The 18,053-nt window shown below is 36.9% G+C and overlaps 1 protein-coding gene across 1 annotated transcript in view; it reads right to left on the reverse strand.

The window, feature by feature from the left end:
- Positions 1 to 18,053, reverse strand: part of CACNA2D3 (calcium voltage-gated channel auxiliary subunit alpha2delta 3) — a 409,143-nt gene that overhangs the window by 85,709 nt on the left and 305,381 nt on the right. Inside the window, exons 18-20 of the mRNA XM_054387292.1 lie at positions 6,950 to 7,033; positions 1,477 to 1,548; positions 1,188 to 1,249 (exon numbers count right to left, since the gene is read on the reverse strand). Coding sequence (XP_054243267.1) covers positions 1,188 to 1,249; positions 1,477 to 1,548; positions 6,950 to 7,033 — 218 coding nt within the window. The remainder of the gene's footprint in view (positions 1 to 1,187; positions 1,250 to 1,476; positions 1,549 to 6,949; positions 7,034 to 18,053) is intronic.

Below are 18,053 nucleotides of genomic sequence, written 5' to 3' on the forward strand. Positions count from 1 at the left end.
ATTCTGCTATTAACAGATCAGTCTGGAAATGGGCTGAACAGTAAACATCTTTGACACTACAGTGTCTGCTTTAATAAATGTTGCCCCTGAAGTCTTCCTGAAGCTATACTCCTACACATAAATCTAGATACAGAAAATGCTGAAAAAGGCAGGACAGTTTTCCTACTGTATTTCTGTATGTATCCCCATATCTATTTACTAAACAGGGTAAGAATGACAATGCCACAGAAACAAAAAAACCTCAAACAACAAACAACACACACAAACAAAAAATTTCACACCACTAGCACAAAAAACCCCAAACCAAACCAGAACAACAACAAACCACAAACAAACCCCCAAACCAAAACTAGACAAAAACAAAACAAACCCCAAAATTACTGAGTTTTACCATTCATGTGCAAATTTTACCATGAATGTACATATGCATTAGACATCAGAAAAATGTGTGTGGGTTTTTTCTCTGTGTGGAAACGTAGCTCAAGTTCTGTGAAATGGTTCCATTGAAGAAAATTTCAGTTGAGTATTGCATGTATCAGCCTCCTGGCTTTGAGTATAATGAACAGTTAGTATTCTTTTATTAATGGATTCATTCTAATTTGAAGTTGAACATTTTCAAAGTGACTTCCTGTCTTTTCTTTTTTTTTTCTTCTTCTTCTTCTTTTTTTCTTTTTTTTTTTAATCTCCTAAGATGCATGCCAAAATAACATGGCTGACCTACTCAGTTTTACTTGTACAAATACACTAAAGGTAGTTCAGAGAAACAAAATACCCAAACCTCAAATTGGAAGTGAAATACTATCTCATTTTACATTATATTTTTGTTGTGGAAAAATATCAAAATGTGGCTCAATATGTAGTTACTTAAATGGATTACAGTATTTATAGCTCTCCAAGTACTTGCGAAAGCCTTTTGCTCAATGTAAACCTCAGCTGAATATTTTTTCAATGAAACGTAAGCCATGACAAACACTGGGAATTTGCCTGTGTGAGCTTGCACAAACTTTCCATCCCTGGAAAAGCTGAAAGGAATGCTCAGAGGCTCCTTTTCCTTGCTATTTTCAGCATTGTCCAGGGATATTTCATTGTCAGCTTTTGCTGATGAGCTTTTAATGAGTTCACAAGCTCTGTACAAATGCAAATCCAATGAGTTTGAAGAAATGTCCATTTATTATGGTCGGCTCTACCTGAATGGAGTACCCTTGATGTCTGTATAATAGTAGTCATTTGTCATCACCAATACTCGCTTCTAGATTCAGAACAGGAAAGTCAGAAGGGAAGGAAGAAGTTAGTTTACTATATGAAATGTATAAAAGATCAAGTGATTAGTCACTGATAAAATTACAAGTTACCTTCACATTCAGTAAAATGAAAAAAAATACTGCAGTGAATCGTATTTAAGGACATCTTTAAAATAGTGTTAAAAAACGACTGCTTGTTTTATACTTAGTTGGAATAATATTTTATACATTGTACCCCTTTGTCCACTGTCTTCTTCACTTCCATGGAGAATTTCCCTGTTTTCCGATTCACCATTGCATTTCGGAGCTGAAATGAAGGAAATGAATGTCAATTCCTCTGTTTGCATTTTCTGTCATTCTTTCAACCGTGTACTCTCTGCTACACTCATTTGGCCTAAGCAGTACTCAGTTTTCTTCATTCCTTTGCTTTCAGCAGTTCTACAAAACACTGAACAAGTCTCTTACAGATTTCATAACTGACTGTATAGATCAAGACTTCTGCTACACAACTTAAGACAAGTTGTTGAGGTACCTAAGACAGGAGGTCTCAGCATCCTTCATAGTAAAACAGCTCTTGGGATAGTCATCTGGATCTTATGTGAGATAAACAGTGTGACTATTAGACTGCAGTTTACTGTGTAGGACCTTAAGGATTAGGATTTAGCTGAAATTAGACTGCCAAACCCCACTTACCCTACACTATATACTCTGCTTCTGATTGATACTCTTCATTAGGCTGCATCCTAAAGCTGCATCCTAAACTAGCACCATAAAATATATCCTAGATGCATCAGAAAGTAGAACCAGCAAATGAATGACAGGCTATAACCCTGTTTCAATGGAAACACACAGCTGCAGTGCTCTGTGATTCCCTCTGGTTGTCCACGGGTGTCCAGGCATTCCTTGCACAGTAATAAATTTTACATCCCTTATGGAAGCCCTAAGTCACAGCTTTAAAAATTGGCCTAGACCTCTCCCTTTCAACGTTGTCTGAAAGACTTGGTAAATCCCCTTCAAAACTAAGCTTCATTACTATATAAACCAAAAATTCAAAACAGCTAGGTAAAACAGAAAATAAATGAAAAACGGTTTATACACAATGATCTACCTACTGCTCTGCAAGTTAAAGCTGTTACTTTTTAGATTAGCACAAGCACTGGTTTTCAGTAACTTCATTCTAGCCTCTACCTGCCTGAGCCACAGACTCCCAAATCTGTGCTGCAAACTTCCTTACCCAACACCTCTAAAAACGTTTTCTCTTAGCACACCTATTTGCTCCCCTGGAAAGAACAGCCTTCTTCCCAGAGGACACCAGCTGACACAGCCTCTCTGTCAAATGAACATACCCTGATGATGAAGAGTGAAAGAAAACCAACTGTCCCCCAGGTCTACAAACAAAACGACCTGCAGTGTTGCTAACAGTGAGTACCCACCAGCCTGACACAGCTGATCAGAGAGCAGGTTCTCTGGGCTGAAACTGAAGAATGATGAGACATGGTTTATTGAGAATTCTTCAGCCTTAGCATTTTGAATTTGCCTGTTTATCACTTTAGGACTTTAGGGAAGAAATAACAGAGTTACTCTTCAGCAGTTGTACCATCCATAGGTGGAAGCATTCCATTAGAATGCTCTTAGATTTACAAATGGAAGAAGTGATTTCTTTGGTTATATTGGTAATTAATGGAACAGATGCAGAAAGCTTAAGGTGGTTGCTTCAGGATAGCTTCAATTACAACGTGAAATTTTTATACTTGGAGTTGTGTTTGGGTTTCAGTTTGTGGGTTTTGTGTGTGTTTGGTTTTTCTGTGGTAAGAAGCAGATAAAAACCTTTTATAATTTTCATTACAATAGGAAAATTCCACTATCAATAATCAATTCACACTCCCTCCTCAGAGATATTCCTGGTGCAGAATAACACCCACAAAACAGGCATTTTTATGTGTTTTCTACTGAAGACACACAGTTTTGAACATCATGCTTTTGCTGAATAAAGGTTTCCTGTTCTCATGACATCATGCCAGATTGGTCAGTTCAGTCAGATTTTAATGAGAAGTCGTGAAGATATCTGTATCAATGCATTCTGCAGGCTGAGTTCGTATGGAGGTAACACAGAATTACCAAACTTGCCACTGAAATGTCTGGTTTTATTCTCATAAACAAATCCAGCATGGCTGACCTATCAAAAACTGCAAACTTTGCAGCTCTTTAAATTTAATTCTGGGGCATCTAGATTTGAATTAACAGTCTTACTCTTCTGTCAGTGAGTGTAAAAGAATAATTTTTAGCTGGAGGCATGTATAAAATAAAGCATGTATTTTACTGTAGATTTTTTTTTTAACAATACATAATAGGCAATTCTGGAAATAGTTTCCCATTTTAAGTTTTGTGGTTTTGGACTTGGAGAGCTGGTCTTAATTAACCATCTACTTTCTAGCATTTACAGAACAGTTCCATTTATCTTTAACATGGTTTTCATTTTTCTCCTATTGGTGCCTGTAGTTGTCTAAGACCCATTCCTCCCTCAAGCCTCAGGCAAGTCATAGATTTACTAAAAGGGCCTCCAAACTCTCAGTAGTGTTTAAGATCAAGCCTGCATGTGGGATTTAGAGTTTTACTTTTCTTCTTTTTTTTTTTTTTTCTTGCTGTGATTACATTTCTTGGCTTTATAATCTGGTTTCTCAGCTCTTCTGCAGTTTCATCTCCTTCCTCAAATGCATAAAATAAGTACTGCCTCAGCTGGCTTCAAGCCCCAAAACATTCATTCATGGTCTTTTTTTATTCGGAAAAAAATGTTTCATTCAGCTAGAAATTATAATAAAATAATTTTAAGAAGTGAGTTAATGAGAAAAAGGTTTCTGTCCAAATTGAAACTTCTTGTCTTTGGTACTGCATATTCCCAAACTTTGCTGGGAGACACTGGTAGTTTAATAAGCTGATGCTAAGACTTGTATTTCTAAGAAAATGCAGTAACAGCAAGATAGCAGTTACTGTTAACATAGAAAATCAATGATGAATGTATATTTACACCAATTCTACTTCATGGTGAAAAGCTTTCTAACCTTAGTTCTGCCACCTTTTCCTTATCAGGTGACTAGAGAAAACGTGTGTTTTTTTTTCACCCCTTCAGGGCAATACACATTATTACTCCTTCAACTAAATATCTTCCAATCAACTGCTAGCAACCCATTTTCACTGCTATAGTATGAGATCATTCTATATTCTTGGAAAACTATGTAACCATTAAATTAATGCGGTAAAAAGTAAGAAAATGTCTTAATCAGCTTCCTCATCAGTGTTTCATGGGAGAAAAATATACCAGTAGAAGTCTATGTTATTAAAGCAGCCATATGAATGCATTAATTCTTTCCCTCTACAGTTGAATAAACAATGCTTTTTACTACCCAAGCTTGGAAAAAATCAAGTACATCAAATCCAAGGCCTTGGATGAAGCAGAGCCACATGTAGCTCTCAAGTCAGTAAGTGACTTCACAAATTTTTAAGTCTCCCACACAATATTTACCATTTTCACTCACAATGAGCAATACTAAGGAATTTCCTATCACAAGAGGTCAACAAAAATCACATACTTCTTGAACACCGATTTGGATACTTACATCAGAAAAGCTGCATAGAGAAAAGAATTTAATTGCAACAACCTACAGAACTTCCTTCAAATTTCATTCTCATTCTAGCTCTAATGTTAATAATGACTCTGCTTTTAGGTCCAATATTACTTTATGTTTCTCTCTCCCTTATTCTTCTATTTCTGACCATCTGCCCCAGTGAAGGTCTTAGCAATATAGTATAAATGATTTACATATTATTTCACACAAACACAAAAACTTGTTATGATATAGCAGGTTTACATTTAAAATAATCTGTAAAAATTTTATTTGTTTAATGCTGCATCTTTTCCTATTTAGATACTTAGAAAAAACTGAATCTGAACCTTTTGTTTTTCATGTGTATTCAGATACAATCTCAGCTATAGATTTAAAAACAAACACCCATATAAATAGTTCAATGTTACGTTAAATGAATCACTGAATTTCTACTGAGATGATTAAAAAGGATATTAAAACTGTAAAAATTATGCAGAGAATGTATTTGAAGAAGTAAAAAGGAAAACCAAAACAAACCCAAACCAAATCAAAGAGAAATAACAACAAAAAATCATGAAGGTTTAAAAGCTGCACTTAACTACATCAATAATACTTGAAAACAGAGAGGAAATTTTTAAAGGTTATTCACAGAGAAACTGTGCAATATGTGATCAAAGACAAGAGAAAAATCAAGGTATAAAATATGAAGTCAGCACGATTGCCAAGACTGAAAATCTAATGTGGAAGTACTAAACAATGCATGCATACAGAATTGCACAAAGCTATACAAGAAACACTACCAAAAAAAAGTTTTGAGAGTGCACTCCAACACAGAATTTTAAATAAGGAGGCAAGATGACCTCCTAGAGGAGGATGGGGACAATCTATCACCTCATGAAACAGATTGCCTAAAACATAAATGAACTGTTTCACTATTCACAAAAGGGGTGGAGAGAGGGAGGAATGTAAGATATATATTTTGTAAGGGAGAAAAAAAACATAGACTTATGTCAGAACAGGGATCAAGAAATTAGTACATCTGAAAACTGACAAGACTCCAGGGGCAGTTGTACGTGATCCATCCCAGATTTCAGAAGGACATGACAAAGTAAATATGGGAACCTTCAGTGGATATACTCAAAACCTCTCTGCAAAAGCAGAGGTATGAGGGACTTGAGACAAACTAACACAGTGCTGATATTTGAGAAGGGAGTAAGGAGACATCTATGAAAAATACAGACATGCAGTCGTGACTTTGGCAGTAGGGAACTTGAGGGGAAAACTAAATTACAGGACAGAAAGGGGAACACCTGGAAAGTTACGATTTAATTAAGGACAGTCAGCATGGATTCACACAAAACGAATCATGCCTAACAAATCAGATTTATTGAGGAAGTAACAGAAAGACCAGGCAAAGGTTAAGCCATGGACATAAGGAAAGCTTTTGATACAGTACTGCAGAAAGGGCTAAGCCTGCAAGGTAAGAAAGAATAAGATAAAGCATGAGCTGCAGAGTAGATGGAGCTCTGAAAAATGAGTTTAACGGAAAGGATTGTGTGCCTAACAGCTGATAGACATAGAATGCATGCTTCTGCAGCTACCCATATGTCTGAAATTAGGAGTGTGGAGTGAATCTGTGCTCTGAACAGATGTCAAATAATCCAATTTTGTTTATTCATCTAATGTTTTTTGATTTTGTACGTTAAGGAAAACAGCTCTCATTACTTCCACTAAGGAAATAGGGATCTCATGGAGAGAAGTTAAACTCATTCCTTCAAGTTCTGAGTTTGAGCAGCTGTCTGGACCACCTCTAAAGAGATATTCTATTCCCTTCCCTAGCACTATATTTGCTTTCCAGAAAAAATACACAATGGGATACATGGAGAATGAAAGGGTGATGAGTCTTACCAAAGCTACAAAGCTACAAGTGTGAGGAAGAACCAACACAAAACAGTTATAAAATTCTGAATGAAGTAAAAGGAGCTATTGTTCTTCCCTTCCTGAGAGCAGTCAGGTGGCCTCTCTAATGACTACTTAAACAGTTTCCAGCTATAGTTGTAGGATGTAACAATGTCTACTGACAGGGTTTTAAAAAACACCACTTACCACATCATCTCTGTCTTCCCACTCAACCTCAGAAAGATCCACACTACTGTAGTTGGGTTTTCTTCGTTTCTTCCCCTCCTCATACTGGCATAAAAAAAAAGGGTGACATCTTTAGCACATTCTGTTTTATTTGCACAAATATTTTGTATGGGAGGATTTTAAAAATTTGCTGGATGCATGCTGACTGTATGCAACACACACAACACTAGGCAGCTTCATTCACACAAAGTGTACCACATTGCCATATAAACATTGCCTGTGAACTAAAATCCTACATCACACAATTATTTGCATGACCTCTTGTCATGATATAAAGCTTTTCTTGATGGACACACTGGGAAGTACAACTCAGCAGGCATACCTTCTCTCCCCATACAGAAAATACGTGAGAGCTTGATCTTGTAGTTTATGTTAAATGTCTCAAACTAGCTCTTTCAGCTGTACAGGAAGTTATATTTACTATAAGCTTATCAACAAAATGTTTACCCATTTCTCTTTAAACAAGATAAGTTGTAAGTCTTGGGAAGTATGGTGTTAACATTTGCTGATACTACATTTTATCTACAACTTCATAAGGGAAAAAGCAATACATTAATAATGATAATTTATAGGTTTTTATCACTAGTCACTGTTACACTGTAAATAGCACATTTAAAATAAACATTCTAGTGACAAATTGATTTGGCACCGAGGTGTTTATAATGTAGGAAATTCTGCCCTCTGCTGAATATTCAAAATCTGAGAGCCTACGAGTCAAAGAACAAAAATTTTGCTTGATGGAAGATGAAAAATTTATTTAGGAATATCTGTGAAGAAAAATCATAACTGGTTAAGAAAAATTATGAGAATATATTTGTAAAAAATATTTGGAAGAGGATCAGCTTAATGTAAAATCTGCTTTCTTTTATGATACATGTTAGTGTGAGAGAAAACCACATGTCTTTCTAAATATGAGATGAGACACTGGAATACTGTGAAAAATTTCCCAAATTCTTTTGTAACTCCCCAACCACAGCATCATAGAAGGATAGAAAATGTACCAGTAAGGCAGTCTAGATAGTTGATTCTTCTCCCTCAGGGCAGGACCAACTATAAACCAAACCTGTTAGTGCTTGAGTCAACCAATTCATCACTGGCACCAGTGGTACAGGAACTTTCAATCACATTCTGCAGACTACAGAGAGAGAATATAGAGGCCAAAGCAAAAGCTTCCTCTCTGGGCATTAAAAAGTTATTCCTATCCACACTTTTTACTCTCTAAATTAAAAGATTATTGTGTGAATCCCATAGATGTTTTTGTAGACCACAGTACTTAAAAATATGCATGACAAAATCTTCCTGAAGAGCAGCAAGCAATTAAAAACATTGACTACTGAATCTTAATCACAAAGAGATTTTGAGATACTGGTAGTGCTGTAGAGTTTTGCTCATAATAACTTGGATACTCCAATTATTCGTACAGATGATTCTTTTGGGAAACTCTGTAGGATAAAATCTGGAACCAATTCTCATTCTTCTTCTGAATAAAAACAAAAAAAAACCAAACCAAAAAAAAAAACACACAACAAAAAAAACCAACCAACCAACCAACCCACTCTAGCAAGTTGGTGTCTCAGTCTGAGAATTCACGCAGATGCAATTGAAGGTCACTTTCCTGTGCTGTTCTTCCCCCTCTGCATGAAGCCACAATTCTTGGAAAAACTCTGTTATCTACTTCTGGCCTCAGCAGATGGGTAGAGAGATGTAAAGAATTTCTGCTTTCAGCACATGCTTAGACAGTGGGCTGTGAATTCAAGCAGCTCAGTGCTATGATTAATTCTTACTACGTGACAGCTTTGATAGCCAAAGAGATAAATATACCCAAATACTGAAGTACAACATTTGCAGCCAACATAGCTCACACAAGAATAAAATACGAGAGGATATCATCCAGTTCATTAGTAGGGCTTGATTTCTGTAGCTCTATGTTTTGCAAGGCTTTCTTTATGGCTACAGTTATACCAATATTATCTTTTATCTTTCCAAGGAGTAACTATGTCTACTCTCAGTCACTGCACCAATTAACCAAGACAATCTTTGATCTGTTTCTGTCATTCTATGACAGAAATGTTTACAGCCAAGCTCTGAAATGCTGAGATCTGAAAAGTGTTATACAGAAGTTAGCTGGGATTATTTGATTAGAGCAAACAGCTCCTGTACTGGTTCCAATGTTTAATTACATCCTTACTCACAGATGTTGAAGAGCTTCTGCATTCTCAGACATGTGCAAATCCTTACTTTTGACAACAGGAGCTGATCTTGTGTGTTTGATAGCAAAAGCAGGCTTCAAACTTCAGGTGAACTATTTGCATCACAGTTATGTTTTGTATTCATTCTAATTATATAGATTCACCTTGTACATCTTCCACTCATAGAGCAAAAACAAAATCCAAAAGCAATCAATGAGGATCTAGATAAACATTCAAAGTTCTGCAGCAAAGCTGGAATTGGAAACTTTCATGCCTCTGAAAATCATATAAGCAGAAACAAAGCCAAAATCCCAATACTCAAGCAAGCACTAGGTTCTGTAAAGCACTTGAAGGAACTGAAAGCACGGTTCTCAAACACATGTAAGACAGGAACTAAGAAAGTGCCAAGATACCTAATCCCTTATTCAGGTCTTATAGTTTAGGGGCTACAGTTTAATTATCTACACAGGAATTCAGTAAGTGAATAGTAGGTTCATGTTGTAGTTATGGAAAAAATTGCAGAGAAAACAAAACAAAAAAAAAAAAAGCTTTCAGCAAGGACAGGATACAAAAAAAACCCAAAACAAATTAAAAAAAAATCATAATTATTTATACATCTGGGTAGTTTTGCTTAAAAAATTAATCTTTGAAGACATTATCTTATTTGCAGCAGTAAATTTACTTATCTTTATGCTTATGTAACTAGGGTCAAAAACAAACTCAAGGACATCAAATGTAAAATACTTCATTATAACACCACCCTTCAACTGGCCATTCTTCTCTAGCTACTTTCTAGACTCCTGAGTGAAGTATAAAATACTGATTGAAGGCTCAAGTCAAACCCATCTGCAAGATTACTATAAAGCATTGAAACAAATTATTAAGAGACCCACTGGGAAAGATAGAAAGTCAGAGCTCTACTAAATTAGTCTGATTGAAGTGCATGAGGAGAAGAGCTAGATTTAAACTGTGTGCTGTTAATCTACTTTGGCCAGTATAAAATGCATGGTGATATTATACAGTGGGTAACCCTTGGAGAACAAAGAAAGCAATCAACAAAACCTGAAGATTTTTAAATTTCTGGACTACAAGACAAGACGCTTTTACTCTGTTCAACACCACTTGATAGCCCTAGCATTTTTGTTTGTGGCAAGAACACAGGAAAATATTTTGTTTGGTAATCAGAATGAGCTTTATCTTGCTCAGTATCTTTCATTTGAGGCTCAGCCAATCTGTTATAGCACTGGATGATTCAAACAACATGTGACGTGTACTCTCTAAAGCCTGAATCACATTTTTTCACTGCTCCATATACAACCATTTACATGTGCCATTACTAAATTCTTTGCTTTGACATTTTATTTACTTATTTAACACAAGCAGTCCTAAACCATCTGTGTTAAATATGACCATCCACTTGTTTATAAAGTTGTAGTGTGGCAATCTGATCATGAAGGGAGCAAGCTACATCTTAATAGATGCAAACCTTGGGTCTAAGGTGACTAGAATTTCTCAGACATGCTCCATCTGGACAAGGGGAACCAGGAGAGAGTAAGTGCAGTGATAACAGCCTTGGGAGCATCCTGCTTAGCCACACTTGTGGAATTGTCTGTTAGAAAATATTGTAGCAAGGAAGTATCTACTAAACAATAAGGAAAACCCAGAGAGAGAAAATAATTTCAAGGGAGAGCTCCTCCTTGCCGTACTACTATGCTATGTACAAAAGTGATGAACCAGAACTAAAAATACTCCTCCAACCCTAAAATGCAAAATAAATTAATTAAATTTCATCTTTGTGACTTAGTACTTCAGAATCAGAATAACATATTAATCTAAACATGATCTGAGAATGATCTTTTTTTTTTAAAGGAGACAAACTTGAACACATGCAAATGTTTTGCTGAGCTTGAATTCTATGTATTTAAATACACAGTGCAACTGCATGTCCAACTGTAACTTACAGTAAGCCATTCTGTGAAAGAATTCCTGTCTACAAAGTTTGATACAAAAGACTGAATGAACAAATATCAGAAGAAAACATCATTAACTGAACTTACACATTTTCCCATATAGCTATAAAAAACAGAAACAGAGTGAATATGGTGCCACTATTTCAATTCCCTGGTCTACCTAGTTATTCAGCTACCTCCCTTTGCTGAGATTTTGGACACTAACACAACCACTCTAGTCTAGATCTGATTGACATAATGCAAATCCTGCAGTTGTTTGAATGGAAATGACATTGAACCTGACATCACATAGTCAGTGCAGTAGCAGATACTGATACGTTGGCCAACTATCTGTCCTAGCATAGATTACTTCTGAGGCACATTATTCCTTATTGAGTGACTATGCAAAGGGAACCTCTGTTTATACCAACTTTAGGAGCAGAATCACCTGATTCTGTCACAAGTCCTTCAAATGTGTCACCTTTGGATAGAATAAGGCATGAGTATGTTACTGCTTCTTTTCCTGGCTGCAAAGTGGAGTACACCCCTGAGTGAAGCACTTCTCCCAAAAGAGCCATGCCTCTTTGCTACATAAATGTGCACAGAAAGAAAGGGGTGTGAGGCATTTCCTTCCTACTTTTCCAGAAGGATTGTAGTAATTCCAAATTGCTTTAAATATGGATTAAGTCCTTCAACATTAGTCCACTAGTAAAAGAATACTTACATCATTAAATGCTTAGAGTTTCAATACTATGGGACAAAGACAAGGTAGTAGAAAATACAGAAGAATGTCATGAGAAGATAGAAGAGATCACTTCAATAGACTGATTCATGCTCTCATATAAAAAAAAAAAGAAACCACTAAAAAACCCCAAGCCAAAAACCACAACACAACAAAACAAACAAAAAAACCAAAAGCAAACAAAACAAAACCAAACCCCCAAAACCCAGTAGTGAAGAAATCCCTTCACTTCTTCACCTGTTTATATAACTTCACCTGCAGTGACTGAGCTTCCCCTCACCACACGCTGTATAAATCCAAAACATTCTGCCTGGCAATACATACGATGCAGCATCCTATCTCCTATGTAAATCACTACTGCTTGTTTTTTAAGATCTTTGTTTCATTCGTTAAGGTATTTTTTCCTTGCTCACATGATCCTCATTTATCTTTTGTGATACTTTCATGATTTACCTCTAGTTTGTGGCCTGCAATGATCTTTTATTGATCTGCTCTTAATCTTTTCAATTTGTAGAACACTGAGAGGTGTCCAGTCAAAACCAAAGTTGCTTTCTATATATAGTTTCTTGTTTTAATATTAGAAGAGCTAATGTCTTGATTATCTCAGGCAAGTAGGAAGAACAAGTTCCCTTTCCAAAAGGAGACTTTCACGACAAGCCTATTATTTAAGATGTTAATCCAAAAGTTCATAGGTTATGGTGGGCAGTAAAAAAAAAGTTACGTTGGACTGATTCTTCATGCCAGACAGCAGTGAAAAAACTGCCACGCTATAAAATTTGCAGAAATACTGCACAGAAAAGCTATGAACAGGAGCCATGTCATTTGCTAAGGAAAAGAGAATAATGCAATTCTAAGTTTCCGGCAGCAGAAAAGTAGGAATAATTAAATCTAGCATGTACACAGAAGAACCCACTGGCAAAGTAATAGAAGAAAATAATTCTTATGCCACATAATTCTTACATGTCTTTAAATTACTCTGTCTACTTTCACTCATACTGTGTTTGCATTACAAATGGTGCAGTAATGTTTAAATCGATGAAACAAAATACGGGAATATATGGAGTGAGGTAAAAACAAATACAAAAATCAGCTTTAAGTCACACACCTACAGAATGGGCAAAGAGCACATCAGCTGAGCTCACGTTTTCAGGTGGATTGCAGTTGATTAGCAATGCAACATGTATGTGATTTACTCCACTGGAAAAAAACACCCAACCACTCTATTTAGGATTTTATTTGCATTCTCAGGACCTTATCATTTGGGATTATGTAAAACTGGCAGCTGCTTATAATTATTTGGGGTTTGAGTAGAAATAATTGAAAACATCTGCCTTTATCTTAATACTACCAGACTTAAACCCATGAGCTCGGTTATACCTAACTTCAAAGCCGAAAGCAAAGAATAAAAGAAAGCTTCACATATTGCTAACAAATTTTCAGTGATTCATTTATATGTACAACCAGTTATTCAACAGCCTTCAAACCTTTAATTATCTTTTAAATATATGTAATTTTGCACTTCTAATTAGATAGCAATTTAATGCTCTCACTGGGATTCAGATGGGCTGTCTTTTTTGAAATGTAAACTCCAATAGGAATCATCATTGGCATTCAAGTGATTGAATTCTTCAGTTATTTAAATGAATGTGAGGCATTTACACTGTTCAAATCATTTAAATATTCTGCTGTCAGCTACAGCTGTAGAGTTTTATGGAGTTGCTGAATAAAGCAAGGGTAAGTGTAGGTTATCTTACGTTCCAGGCGGGACTCCCCAGAGAGAAATGAGATTTGCTGCTTATGAAAGGCTAACACTGCTTAAGTGAGGCATTAATGTTTCCCCTGAGACTTGGATTTCTCTGTTTTTCTATATTAGGAGAAACAAATTTTCCCAGAATTTACTGCAATCTTAAAAAACAAAACAAAACAAAACAAAACAAAAAAACCCAAACAAAAACTAAACAAAACCCCAAACAGGTCCTTTAAGCTAATGAGATATATCATGACAGTCAACATTCTAAATTTAAAATGAAAACTTAGGTGGCTAAATCATCAACACAATTTGGTGAGGTTATTGCATTATATACCTGGGCTTTGATTTCTATATGTAACTTGCTCTATTAAGAGTGATCAAGTTGAGTAAAGATGTATATCATTTTAAAGAAAATATTATATCAATTTAATTGGTTTACAGTGATAAAAGGAACATTTACATATAGTCATTCAAAAAAAATCACCATTACTAGGTTGTCAGAATTTACCCTGAGAATATGAAAATATGCCTCAGTCTTCTCAGACAGAGGATTTTTATTTTAACTGCAAAATATCACAAAATCTTTAGTCATCATAGATGTTATTAGATTAATTCATAGATCATAACACATTGTTAGTCTTACAAGTATGAAGAAAGTGGAAGAATTTGAACGCAAGTTTTCTTTAATTAATGAACTTGAGCTCCTGGTTAGAAACTTCAAGTATTCTACCCTAAATGAACTTGATAATTACTGGGGGGGGGAATGAACAAAAAACCACACAAAACCCCAAAAAAACCCACAAAATACCCCCTCTCTTTACTGCCTGAATGAAAATAGAAATTCCATTGCCAACTACAAATCAAAACAGCCACAGACTTCACAAAATCTGCATACAATCTTGCTGTTATTCATTGAAAAGCACACAAATATTAGGACTGAGAGGCAACACCAGATAAGATTCACAAATGTGTCAGTCTGTAACTATGGCAGACACTAATCTTTCAGCAGCATTCCTTAATTTCTCTGTAATCCCACTACACTTTCCTAAGAAAGCAGTTTTCCTCTGGCACCAACATTTAACAGACTACACAATGACAGTTACAATAACAGGCAATCAGCCACGATTAATATAGAGGTTGTTTTCAAGTGTATGTAAAAAGTATATGCCACCTGTTCATTACTTTACATTCAGCAAACTCATTTCTTTGATAAACTATATCATCATGAGATTTTTGCATTTGAAAATTTAATGGAATAACACTTAGCACACTGCAAGTGCTAACAGGATAAGCAATTAAATGTGAAATAACTTCTGCTGATAAACTTCATCCTCATGTTCACATTTCAAACGTGTAAGGAGCCTCAGAAATCAGGTTACTGCCCTGAAAACCTCAAAACTGGCTTTTGAACTCCCAAACAATTAGTTTTGTTTTTTTTTTTTTCCAAACAGTAAGTTGTGGTTTAAAATGCAAGATAAAATTCAAAATTATATCATCCTATTTTAGGTATTCTCTCATGAAAAATAAAAGAGCACTCTGCAGAAATACAGACTTCAAACCAAAGCGCAGCATATAGAAGAATTCTGCTACATCAATATTTGATTTTTTGAAATGAAATATCATTACCATCAGCTAGAGTTTCTTGAGTTTTGAAGTATTTTTGACAGCAAATGCACCCTAAAATGGATATAGTGTGTAAAATAATTTAAAACTTACTCATCCACTAGGATTATATTATTGTTGTTGTTGATAATAGTAATAATAATAGTACAGCACAAAGACGGCAAAGGCTTTTTTTTTTTTTTCATTTAAATTACAACTGAGAGGAGTTTCTGGATTCTACACACACCCTCCTAAACGCGGCCCCGCTTGCCCCGCAGCGGCATCACCCCGCGGCCCCTTGGCAGTGCTGGGGCGCCACCGCATGGCCGCTGTCCCACAGCGCAGCCGCTGCCCCTCCTGCCGCGGGAGCCGGCGAGGGACGTGGTCTGGCCCCGGACTCGGCTTCGGAGCCGGCCCCTGCCCCGGGACCGTAATCCCGGCAGCGCCAGCGAAAGTCACGATCAGGACAGCCGGTCACCGCTGCGAGAAACGGGTGGCACGACCAAAGATGTGAGCAGAAAAACGCAAGAAAAGGAAGGGAGAAAATAAAATCACTGCTTTTGTGCGTGTGAAACGTACGGGTGACTTACAGCCAGCCATTAATTGGCAAGGCCTCACAATCTCTGTCTTTTTAGTCTCCAAAAGGAATTTCCAGGGGATTCCTTATTCCCTGATTATTATGATTTGTTTCTTCTTCGTCAAGTGGGCTAATAAAGTACAAACAGGCTTTGCTGTATTACATTGCACAAGGGACAACAGAATAAACATTTTCACTTGTCCTATGAGGACCACCTGAGGGAACTGCAATTGTTTAGTCTGCAGAGAAGGAGGCTAAGGGGAGACCTCGTTCTCCACAACTCACTGAAAGTAGGTTATAGGAAGCTTGATCTCTTCTCCCAAGTAACAAGTGGCCTCAAGCTACACCAGGCAAGGTTTAGGCTGGATTTTAGAAGAAGCTTCTTCACTGACAGGGTTCTCACACGCTGGAACAGGCTCCCCAGGGAGGTGCTTGAATCTGTATCTCTGGAGGTGTTTAAAAGACACATAGATGTGATGGCTAGTGGGACATGGTTTAGCACCAGACCTGGAAGAATTAAATAATGGTTGGACTTGATGATCTTAAACGTCTTTTCCAACTGGAAGTATTCTATGATTCTGTTTTCCAACACTTACCACTCTTGTAATGTCTTTTAGAGTAAAATGCAACCAAAAGTTCTTCCTGGTTCCTTTATGGCAACAATCACCAGCCAGCACTGAGTCTGGGATCTACTTCAGTGATTGCCATAAACCTCTACAAGTACTTATAAGTATATAGAAAGAACTTTCCTCTCCTTCAATTACTCCCACCAGCTGCCCATGCACACGCAACCACTCATCCTAACTGAAAGCCAAGTTTATACCAAAAAAGAAGCAGAAGAAACAAGAGAGGAAATCTCCAAGAAAAACATTTTTAAACATAAACCCAATAGGATAATCAGCACAAAAATGTAGCTTGCTTAGTGATTAAATATACTGGTCAGCATAAGATAAAAATCTGGTGCAACAGGAAGCACTTCCTCAGCGACTGTTTGCCTGTCTGCTCAGTGTCCCATAAGACAATTCCTTACAAAGCACTATGTCAGCTTCAGAACTAACAGATATGGTCACTGGGATTAGCAACTCAGGAGTCTAGCAGTATTTACATCACCACAGGAAAACAGCAATATAAACCAGAGTGGATCAAGTCAGTATTCAATGTAACTTGAACATAAAATCTAACCCATCCAAATAATTTTAGATCATATCTGGTGAACTATCTAATTCCAGTCCTATATGCTTATTTTTGCATACTGACTGTCAGAAATGGAATGTTTTGCCACTAGTTACAATGGTATCAGGATTCAGCCTGCAATATTAATTTAAGAGCCCAAGCCAGCAATCACTTCATTCTCAAAAACTCCACTGAAGTCAACAGGAGACTCCCATTACACACTACTGACAGAACCCAGAGGTAAAAATTACTCTTCCAACAATAAAACCTAAAAAACTAACAGACCATGACTATATCACAATGAGTTCCCTGTAGCTGACAGTTTATGGGCTACTGCCCAAAATTTTGATTTTAAAGACTGAGTATTGTATATGGTAACGAAATAAGTGCCTTCAAGATGTACACTGGGGCAAGGGATAGTAACAAACCCCCACCTTTTTCCTCATTAAAACATGCCTCTACAACAGAAATACAGAAAAGCATAATGCCCTTTGTCAGTCTAAATTAAGGCTACCCACCGTTCCTGGATTTCATTGCCTTTTGTTTATTGAAGTATCTATTCTGTAACAAATGCTCCCACAGCATTCTCCTGGAGAAACTTTCAGCCTATGGCACAGCCAGGTGGACCCTGCTGGATTAAAAACTGGCTGGACAGCTGGGCCCAAAGAGTTATGATAAATAGAGTTAAATCCAGCTGGCAGCCAGTCACTAGTAGTGTTCCCCAGGGCTTGGGACTGAGGCCACTTCTGTTTAATGTCTTTATCAATGATTTGGATGACAGGATTTAAGGCACCATAGCACGTTTGCAGATGAGACTAAACCGAGCAGGAGTGTTGATCTGCTTGAGGGTAGGAAGCCACTGTAGAAAGATTTGGACTGGCTGGATTGATGAGCTGAGGTCAACAGAATGAGATAGAACAAGACCAAGTGCTGGGTCCTGCACTTTGTTCACAACAACCCCAAGCAGCACTATTGACTTGGAGCAGAGTGGCTGGAAAGCAGCCCAGTGGAAAAGGATCTGGGGATGCTGGTGGACAGGTGGCTGAACATGAGCCAGCAGTGTGCCCAGGTGGCCAAGAAGAC

Source organism: Indicator indicator, chromosome 15 (genome assembly GCF_027791375.1).
Source record: "Indicator indicator isolate 239-I01 chromosome 15, UM_Iind_1.1, whole genome shotgun sequence".
NCBI lineage: Eukaryota > Metazoa > Chordata > Aves > Piciformes > Indicatoridae > Indicator > Indicator indicator.